The sequence below is a fragment of the Lycium barbarum genome, chromosome 4, assembly GCF_019175385.1.
Source record: "Lycium barbarum isolate Lr01 chromosome 4, ASM1917538v2, whole genome shotgun sequence".
Taxonomy (NCBI): domain Eukaryota; kingdom Viridiplantae; phylum Streptophyta; class Magnoliopsida; order Solanales; family Solanaceae; genus Lycium; species Lycium barbarum.
The window spans coordinates 56,894,573-56,905,166 of NC_083340.1; the positions used below are offsets into that span (position 1 = coordinate 56,894,573).

The window sequence follows — 10,594 nt, forward strand, 5'->3', positions numbered from 1 at the left end:
GTGTTAAGGAAAAAAAAATTAGTGATTCAGCAATAAAGAAAAAAAATGCAAGAAGCAATAACTAATAGAAAAATAAGAAAAGAAAAAGTAAAAGACAATCACGAACCTCATCATTAAGCGCATAGACATCATGGTACAGCTCCAAAAAAAACATCCTATATTTTGGCTCAACATCACCCAACTTATAAACTTCACTCAGTTGGTTCAACTTTCCAGGATACATTACCTCATCTTCTTCCCTGATTAAAGAAAAGGGAACAAAAATTAGAAAAATACAAACAGAAGTTTGGTTCACAGAAAGGAAATTTTATGAATAAGGTTTGCCGGAAGAGGCAAACCTTATGCTTGAAAAAGGGAAAAGTATGCCAGAAGGGGCAAGATTTGGGTTTCAAAAAGTAAAAGTATGCCGGAGTGGACAGAAAATAACTTTTAAGAAAGCACACAATAACTAAAAACTTACCCAGTAGGTCGAAATATACTTGCTGGAAGATTTTGAGGATTGATAAAAAATTTCCAAAAGTTCACGGCAATTTTGCTTTTGAAGTAATGGAATGGGCACATCCTTCTGTACTGTTCATCCCAGTCACTTTCGTCCTTCCGTGACCCAAAAGGAAGATCTTTTCGTCCAGAATATAACATCCATCCGGGTGCCGGGGTATCACCCACTACTTTCCTTTTCCTCTGGCGCCTTGTCTTCAAGGAAGATAGCACTTCCGCCACTTCAACAACTGGTTCTTCTTCAGCAATAGGAGGGGTTTGACTAACAGTACTCTCTATGACAGCAGAAGAAGCGACATTTACAATATCTTCAAAGGACACATATCGAAAATTGTCCTCCATTCCTTGAGAGTTCTCACCCTTTCCATCAACAACAGCTGACTCCTTTGGAGTACTGACTTGAACCGGGTCTGCATTGGCTGGTTCGCTCCTCAATGGCTCAACCGTATTAATAGGCTCGGGCAGGTCTGCATTGGCTGGTTCGCTCCTCAATGGCTCAACTGCATTAATAGGCTCGGGCATAACCCCAATATGAGGAACAACATCATGTTCATCACCCTCGTTAGAAACTTGAGCTTCAGGTGTTTCACGTCTTATATGCTCAAGATTTTCAAGTGTTGTTTGCTCAAGATTTTGAGTCATATCTCCTTTTGGTGGAGATACAATGGATTCTTCGCAATTGGCATCACCAAACTGTTCAACGCCCAATTGTTCCTCCTCAACAACCTACATAAAGTAACAAATTAAGAAACACAACATCCGTCATCAAAGCAAAAATATTAAAATAAAAAATAAACAAATTCTGCAAGTGGTAAAGGATTATGTCGAAACAAGCAGAAATTAGGTTCACAAAAAGGAAAATTTACGAACAAATTTCGAAAAATATGCCGGAAGGGGCAAACCTTATGCTTGAAAAAGAAAAAAGTATGCCGGAAGGGGCAAGATTTAAGTTTCAAAAAGTAAAAGTATGCCAGAGACGGCAGAAAATAACTTTCCAAAAGAGATGAGTATGCCGGAGAAGGAAGAACATGAGTTTCCATATAAAATGTGAAAGTATGCCGGAAGGGGCAAGAGCTAAGTTCAAAAACTAAAAGTATGTCAGTATAGGCAGAAATATAACTTTGCGAAAAAAGATAGTATGACAGAGTAGAGAGAAAATGAGTTTGCAATAAAAGGGTTGATTATGCCAGGAGGGGCAACACTATCATTTGCATAAGCAAAACAGAAAAGAGCAAACAAAGTGTTAAAAATAACAAAGTATAGAATGTAAATTTACCAAAGGCAATTCAGCCTCAACATTTCCAGTTGCATTTCTTTCAGCTTGAGATACAATGGATTCATCATGATGAGGCGACACCAACGTATCACCCTCTTCTATCCTATCATCTCTGGCAGGAGATAAATCTCGTTCGAGATGATCAGAAACCACCATATCTTCATCTTGAATTTGCTCAAGATTTTCAAGCATATGTTCTTTCGGTGGAGAAACGTTGGATTCTTCACGATTGGCGTCACCAAACTGTTCAATGGCAAATTGTTCCTCCACAACAACCTACATAAAGTAACAAATTAAGAAACACAACATCCATCATCGAAACAAAAATATTAAAATAAAAAATTAACAAATTCTGAAAGTGGTAAAAGATTTATGAACAAGTTTTGAAAAAATATGCCGGAAGGGGCAAACCTTATGCTTGAAAAAGGGAAAAGTATGCCGGAAGGGGCAAGATTTAAGTTTCAAAAAGTAAAAGTATGCCGGAGTGGGCAGAAAATAACTTTCCAAAAGAGATGAGTATGCTGGAGGAGACAGAACATGAGTTTGCATATAAAATGTGAAAGTATGCCAGTGTAGGCAGAAATATAACTTTGTGAAAAAGGTAGTATGCCGGAGTAGGCAGAACATGAGTTGCAATAAAAAAGGGGATTATGCCCGGACGGGCAAAACTATCATTTGCATATGGGGAAACAAAAAAGAGCACACAAAGTGTCAACTACCAGAAAAGTGTGTCAGGCAACTTAGATTTAGAAAACAACAAAGTATAAATGTAAAATTACCGAAGGCAATTCAGCCTCAACATTTTCGGTTGCATTTAGAGATTCAACTTGTTCAACATCTGTCTCCATGGGACATGTCACATTTGCTTGGCCTTCTCCAAAAACATCTTCAAATGCCACATTTAGAGAAGCATTTGCATCTTGTAATGTTTTGCGTAATTTTCTTCTCTTGTAAAACAGGATTTTGCCTCCCAACTCTGTCTCATCAACGATTCTTTCACTAGAACCAGCTTGCACATCTTCCATCTGAATTTCTTGATTACTTTCACCCTCAACATTAGACAAATCAACACTGTTGCCCCCCTCATCTCCGGTGGCAGTTTCAGATTCCCAAAATGCCTGTTCAAGATCAGCAACATCTTCCTCAACATCAGACTGCACCGATCTTCTTCGTTGCCCAACGGAAGATTGCTCAACATTTTTAGGAGGCATGGCTTGTTTAGTTTTCCTTTTAGCAGCAGCACTTTTACGAACAGATCTTGTGCTCTTGCGCCTACCCTTTTCAACATGACGAGGAGAATCAACATGTCGACGAACATTTTCAGCATGAGAAGCAGTTTGGGATTCAAAATTTAACCCTGCTTTTTGCAAAGCAGAAATCAGCTGATCCATCCGGGTCTTCTCCTTCTGTTGATTATTCAAAATCCTATCCAATTTAACATCACAAACATTTTCTAGGAACTGTGAATATAAACAAATACAGCAAAGTGTTAAACTCAAGAGAAAAAAAAAAGGAACAAAACTTTTACAGGAAAAACATAGAGGACCCGTGAGAAATACCTCAATGTGACGCTCTAGAGAAGAGCTTTCACTGGATTTGCCAGCAATATTGGCATCTTCAGATTCACTTTCATCAGCACTTGAATTGTCCGGAGATTCATCAACCACCCCTTTACCTCGCTATTGAAATAAAATCCATACAACAATAATAATAAATAATGACATCAAAATAGAAAAAGAAAAACCACATTAGAAGTTCAAATTAGTGCATTTTAAATTGGAATAACTGTTGAAACGATTGGATTTCAATTGAATGAGGATACAGGGAGTTTTGCAGTTTTTTCTAAAAAAAAAAAAAAAAAAAAAAAAAAACCAAAACAGTTAGTGAAATTTGAATTGAGGTAACTGTTGCAATTATTGACAAAAATACAAAGAGTTTTCAGTTTTTTCTTTTTTTTAAAAAAAAGAAAAGAATTAATACATTTTCAATTGGAAGTAAATGTAGAAATACCTATTAGAGATATTGGGAATAAGAGTCACTTTTTCATTATCTTTTTTTATTTCTAGCGAAAAAAAAACTGTTACTACGAATTTAGAAGTATGCCGGAAGGGGCATAATTTCTGTTCCGAACGGGTAAACTTATGCCGGAGGCGGCAAGATTAAAATTATTGATTTTTTTTTAAAGCAAAAACAGTTACTAAAATTTAAATTGGAGTAACTGTCGCAACTATTGACAAAAATACAAAGAATTTTTCAGTTTTTCTTTCCATTTTTTTTAAAAAAACAAAATAATTAATACATTAATTGGAAGTAATTGTCGCACTTATTGGAGATGTTTTGGAACAAGAGTCACTTTTTAATTATCTTTTTTATTTTTAGGAAAAACAGTTACTTCCATCTTAGAAGTATGCCGGAAATGGCAGAACATCTATTGAGAAAATGGCAAAAGTATGCCCGTTAAGGCAGACTACAGAACACAATTTGAAAAAGTGAAACTTCATTATATGTACAGAAATGAAAGACCAATTTACATATACACTATTCGAAAAAGGGAAAAACACAATAACATAACCCTTGCCGTAAATAACAACAAAAAAATCAATTCACTTTCCTAACTCTTCTGCAGTACAGTATATATCTTCAGCAGCAGAACTCAACCGTTTCTCAACTGGAGTACTGCTTGGTGTAAGCAAATACCAATTAGGATAACCATCATCTTCTTTGTTTCCATCTTCGCATCTCGGACGTTTTCTACTACCATCTTCTTCTTTGTTTCCATCTTCGCATCTTGGACGTTTTCTACTATCTTCAACAGCAGCTGCTACTTCATTTACATTTTGTGATGCTTCATTAGAAGAAAACAAAATATCTCCGCGTTGAAAAGCATCATTAATTGCAGCAATTTCATTAAGTGCTTCTTTTTTTGTGCGGTCTTTATTTTCTTTCACATATTCCTTTTCAAACTGAGAAATAGTTTGAGTTTTATCAGACAATTGACTTGATGAAGAAACAGCAGCATCACAGAGCATATCGAGCATGGGAGATGTCTCATTTTTTGTAGACCTTGCTTTACAAGATTTCTTTTCGCTATGCAGTCGAACTAAACTTTCAACACAATGCATCACATAATCAAATTTACTTTCCAAACTATCAAGTCTACTTTCTAAACAAGTTCTTTTAGCACTTTCAGAAGCTGCTACACCTGACTTTGTTTCATCATGTATACGAACTAAGCTATCCACAGCATTAATCGCGCCAACAAAATTTTTATCCAATTCTTCGAAACGGCTATCCAAAGACTACAAAAAAACGAAGAAAAAAAATTAAACAAAGAAGAAAATAAAATGAGAATAAACAAAAACAACAAATGCAGCATGCAAAGTATACATATCATATTAACAAACTCAAAAATAAAAAAATAAAAGGTCATACCTTTACTTGATTGACAATTGTAGATCGTTCATCATCAAGTTGCTTCTTCACACTAGACAAAACACCCTGTATAACAGATCAATAAAACAACACATTACTTTTGATGTCACTAAATTAATGTTGAACAAGTATGCCGGAACCGGCAGAACTGAAGTCTGAAAATGAAAATAGTTTGCCGGTAGGGACAGAATTCAAATATAAAAGGAGAACTGTATGCCGGAAGGGGCAGATTTTAAGTTTGCAAAACCAAAAAATATGCCTCAAGAGGCATAAACTTTCATTTCCAAAACCAAAACAGAGAAGACTGCAAAATGTGTTACCTACAAAAATTAGTCTCAAAATGAGAACAGTATGCCGGTAGGGGCAGAATTGAAAATATGAAAGGAGAAATGTATGCCGGAAGGGGCAGATTCTACGTTTGCAAAACCAAAAAGTATGGCTCAAAGGGCTTAAACTTTAATTTCCATAACCAAAACAGAAAAGACTACAAAAATGTCTCCTACTAAAATACTATACCACAAGGCCTCTAACTCAGAATTCAGTTAAACAACCAAAAACACAAAAAGCAAAGTACAACTTACATCAACTATCTGAGAAGTAACTTCAGATGGCAAAACCGCACGGGAAGAACAAGGTCCTGAATCATCAGGAAATTTAAGTGCAACTGGATAATCCAGCATCTCTTGTTCCGTACCAACAACAACAGCATGGACAATAAATTTCTTGAATCTCTATAACACAATATAAACACATCAATTTAGACAAAAACACAAAAAATAACAAGAAGGAAAAAGAACCAAGAAAAAGAAGCATCAACAAAAGGGGAACACATACTTTTTCAGCATGGAAGAAATTATCAGTAATAACTTTATAATCAACTTGCTTTGAAGGACCCCAAGACAACATACGAGGAGACTTCAGACCATGAAAACTTGAAAACCCTCGAAAGATAGGGAAAACCTCCAACAGCCACACATTTAAAGCGTAAGGGAAACCACTAATCATATAACGTGTAGATGGCGTGCTCTTGAAAGTCTTCACACAACCACGAATCGACCGTACCAACCAATTAAAACTAAGAGAACCCCAAGGATAAGACACCCGAAGACTGTCATCGTCAATTATCTTCATTAGATGACCTTTAACAACACATTTCTCGTTACGACCCAACAAAACCCTCTCCAATATATAGACCTCAGCAAGTCTAATAGGATCACTAGATCTTTCCCAAAAACCACCAGTACGATTACTTGACTTGATCTGTAAAAAACTCCTGAGATCACACAACCTTATTCTATCCTGATTTGGAAAATAAAGTCTCAACAATCTATTTGGTCTGCTAGACACAACACTAAAATCGCCAACACAAGAATCCAACCCAGTAATAAGACGGAAAGACTCGGAATCAAATACACACACGCGATCAAAAATCTTAAACTTTAACGCACTATCATTACTAGATGTAAGTTGCGATAAGATCAAGCAATAGAAAATACTATCACTCAGGCGGACATCAACCAAATCCATAAACTGTCCAAACACACCCTTTTTCAACAACTCCAATTGAGAGACACTCAAAAAGGACAAAATCAAACTCCGAAAATGAAAATCACCACTCCACATGCCACCTCCTTCAACCCAATGTTCAAACTTAACCAAGGGATGTTCCTCCTATAAAATAAAAATTAATGTCAACAGAAACCAAGAGTTTAGATAAGAATAAACCAAAAATGAGAATGAAAATAATTAACATATACCATGATAAAAAATCAGCCCCTAGACTGGTACACAAATACCTGCATAATAGAAGAAAGAACCAAAACACATAAGATTGCATAAAAGGCCAACATTATTAACAAAACAACACCAAAACACATAAAGATTGCATAAAAACCAAAATTATTAACAAGACAACACCAAAAAACCAAGACACACATAAATTAACTTAATTCATGAAGTTATGCCGGAACAGACATAACTTTATGCCGGAACAGGCATAACTTTATGCCGGAACCGGCATAACTTCAGTTTCAAAAAGCAACAACTCTGCCGGACCCGGCATATGTTGCCTCAGACAAACACATTCTTCACAAAACCTAGATTACTAAACAAAAACAACAGCAACAACATAAAACAGTTGTTCACATACAAAACTTCAAAGATTCAACAAAGAGAAAACCAAAACACATATCAAAATCAACTAAAACATATTACGACATTCATAATACGACATTCAAAAAACCAGAATATATACATGGGGAACGAAACTAAAGTTCAAAAAATCATACAGACACTGTAACAAAAACACTATAATTTTAAATAAAAAAGGATCAATTAAATATAAAAAACGACAAAGACAAAGATATCAATTCAACATAAAAACAAATATTGAAACAAGCAAAATATCCAAATTCGTACCTAAATTTTAGAACAGATAAGACAGACACAAAACAGATGAGGAACGAAGAAGCAAAAAAAGAAAAGAAAAGGGCAAATGACGAAATAGAAAGGGTTTTAATGGGGTAAGGGTAATTTCGTCAAAAAATATTCATTAAACAGGCGGCAGGGGCAAAAATTAAAGAAGGCATAAATGAAGGGCAAAATATAAAGACCAGCCCAAAAGAAGGGCACTCTGCGCAAAAAAATTGTCTAAACTTTTTAAATGGCATTTCAATATTTTCAAACCATAAGAAGGCAAAGACGCCACTTGTGTTTCTCAAAATTCTAATATTATTATTTCTTCTTTGAAATCTAAATATTATTTCCATATAGAAAATTTACTAACGTTTAGTTTTATCTTTATTATTTTCTTTCTAAAGTTACAATTGAGGCTTAAATTTATCTTATGCTCAGGTATAAGTTTTTTTTGTTTAATTATTATTTATTACATGTCATATTTCTATTGGATGAAAGTAAAATCCAAACATACCCGACTTTGTCATAAAACATACAAATTATTGTATTTGTTTATAACAAATAATTTATTAGTTCACCAGAAAAACAGCAAAAAATAAAATTATTATTTTATTTGTTCACCCAACTTTGTCATAAACCATATAAACTATTTTGTTTGTCCACCACAAGGACACGAAATTAATGTCATGAACAAAAACAACGAAAAATAAAATTAAGGCTGCTAATTGGTTCAAAAAGGGTAAATTGTTATGAAAAAAATAACAAAAAATGAACAAATACAATAACAATTTGTTGTTGTGGTGAACAAATAAATAATTTGTATATTTTATGAATAAGTTGAATATGTTTGGTAGGGACGGGTTTAACTAAAGGGCAAACGTTTTAGTTTCGTCTAATAGGAATATGACACGTAATAAAAATAATTTTAAAAAAAATTATACCTGAACATACGACAAATTTGAGCCTCAATTGTCACTTTAAAAAAAGAGAAATTTTTTTTTTTAAAGCAAAAATAATATTAAAAATAATTAAAAAAGAAATTTGTTAGTTTTAAGGGCAAAAGTGAGCCAAATAGGCTAGTGGAAAGGTATTTTTAGCAAAATAGGTGAATGAAGGGTATATTTAAACCTTTTGAGATAGTTCGGCAGCATTTTTGGCCTTCTTCCATTGATTAATTTATATATCGGGAAACAATTGAAGGAAAGATGAAAATGGTTACGCACCATCGCATTACATTCAAAATGTTTTGGCCACACAACCTTATTCTTAATTTCCTCTATTTACAATCCAGCAATTTATAGTATCCAAGATAGAGTGTGAGCGCTAAGAGCTTCATTTTTTAACTTTTCCATTCATCTTTACTGCGTTAGGAAGAATCCATCATTAGCAGTTCATGAGGGCTGAAAGTCATCTACATGATTGTGTAACCAGGGCCTCCTCCACCTTCAGGAACTGTCCATTCGATATTCTGTGTCGGATCTTTAATACTGCAGGCCTGACAGAATACAGATTTTTGGATGCCATTATGAAACGTCATAAAGTAGCATATAAGCATAAACTAAGCAAGTGAACAAGAACTTCCAGAGGACTATCAGCAAGAACCCTAGCAGCTTGCTGCACACACAATTATCTTTAATGGATTACTGCATTAGGGATGTCTACACAGGTATCTGAAACAAATTTCACAGCTTTAACTCAGTGCGGGAAGATTGGACCACGGACACAAGACAACATTACCTTGCAGTGCACGCAGTTTTGAGCATTGATCTGCAACTTTAAGTCACCCGTGTCATCCGGTATGTACCTATCATTTTGAAGAGGACAACTGAACACACATGAAAAGGAAATGAAAAGTTATTTCCAGACGAGAACGAATATTACTCATAAACTCGTGCAGGACAATATCGTGCCTCAGGTCCAGCATACTTGGGCAAGTTGACTTTTTCTGGAACAGCAGGATCTCTCAGATGAAGATGAGATGGTTGGTCATGATCATGATTTGTGTTGCTCCTATGGGAAGGAAATTAGAAAGAAAAATCAGCACTTCTGTTATGAAAGAAGATCTGACCACTCAAGATCCTTCAGTCCTTCCTCAAACACATAAAGAAAGAAGGCAATGCAAGGGAACTTCTCCTTTAGCAGGACACTATGTGCTTTTACCAAATGGATCTTACCTCACATATTTTAAGTAATTCTATTTGGCACAGTGATGTGATACGTTCAACCTTGATGGCAACCTCTATTAAACAAGAAAATTAACCAGGATTTCAGTTGATGACAAAACTTAATAAGATTTCAGTTGGCCAAATAATTCCTGATCTGCTCTCAAGAAATTCATTGTTTCCTGCTTCACCATTCTATTCAATTTTTTTTATTTTTTTATTTTTGGTGAAACTGTGCATTAATAATAAAATCATTTAATCGTATTGCATCGTCTTTAACCAAACTATTCCATTTTACTTGCTATAAATTCATTTTCATATAGGGGAAATATAGCTATTATACAATTTGCAGGAGAACGAACAAATTAATCACCCACAGCAATCAGAAAATGTTTTTGACAAACAAACAGATGGTTTACCTGTACAGAGAGGTCGGTACATCAAAAGATACAGCACCATCTGGCTTTGGGTACTCAATTGGTGAGGATAATTTTGCTTCCTGCAGATAAAGGACCAAATTCATGTGATACCTATACTTGATTGGTGAGCTATACTAAACATAACCAACTTCTCTAGAAAGTGCACACTTAACGTCAGCTGGATATTGTGATACGAATAAACACGGAATAGTTTGGAGTCGGCTTGGTAAACAAGAAACTACGGTGTGTGGTTCATTTGATAAATCAGCAACATAGTCTCTTTTAGTTTTGAAGAGAATATACATAAGTATACTTTGGTTTTCTCCAAAGATGCCAATCAATACATGAATGTACTTAGATTTGCAAATCCACAAGAAACCTGATCTGTAGTA

General features: G+C 34.9%; 2 protein-coding genes across 4 annotated transcripts in view; both read right to left on the minus strand.

Moving 5' to 3' along the window:
- Window positions 1–4,254: 4,254 nt before the first annotated feature.
- On the minus strand, window positions 4,255–8,605 carry LOC132636040 (uncharacterized). Its single transcript, XM_060352700.1, has 5 exons — window positions 6,964–8,605; window positions 6,041–6,877; window positions 5,788–5,937; window positions 5,207–5,272; window positions 4,255–5,073 (listed from the first exon to the last, which is right to left on the minus strand). The coding sequence occupies exons 1-5, from the start codon at window positions 6,964–6,966 to the stop codon at window positions 4,378–4,380; spliced, it is 1,752 nt and encodes a 583-aa protein (XP_060208683.1). The 5' UTR covers window positions 6,967–8,605; the 3' UTR covers window positions 4,255–4,377.
- A 210-nt stretch (window positions 8,606–8,815) lies between these two features.
- LOC132636039 (electron transfer flavoprotein-ubiquinone oxidoreductase, mitochondrial) overlaps window positions 8,816–10,594 on the minus strand; it is a 42,809-nt gene continuing 41,030 nt past the window's right edge. For 2 of the 3 annotated variants that reach the window (XM_060352697.1, XM_060352696.1), the window contains exons 14-17: window positions 10,203–10,282; window positions 9,503–9,631; window positions 9,359–9,425; window positions 8,816–9,116 (exon numbers count right to left, since the gene is read on the minus strand). In XM_060352697.1, coding sequence (XP_060208680.1) covers window positions 9,033–9,116; window positions 9,359–9,425; window positions 9,503–9,631; window positions 10,203–10,282 — 360 coding nt within the window. In that variant the 3' untranslated portion in view covers window positions 8,816–9,032. The remainder of the gene's footprint in view (window positions 9,117–9,358; window positions 9,426–9,502; window positions 9,632–10,202; window positions 10,283–10,594) is intronic. The other variant, XM_060352698.1, reaches the window with a different exon arrangement.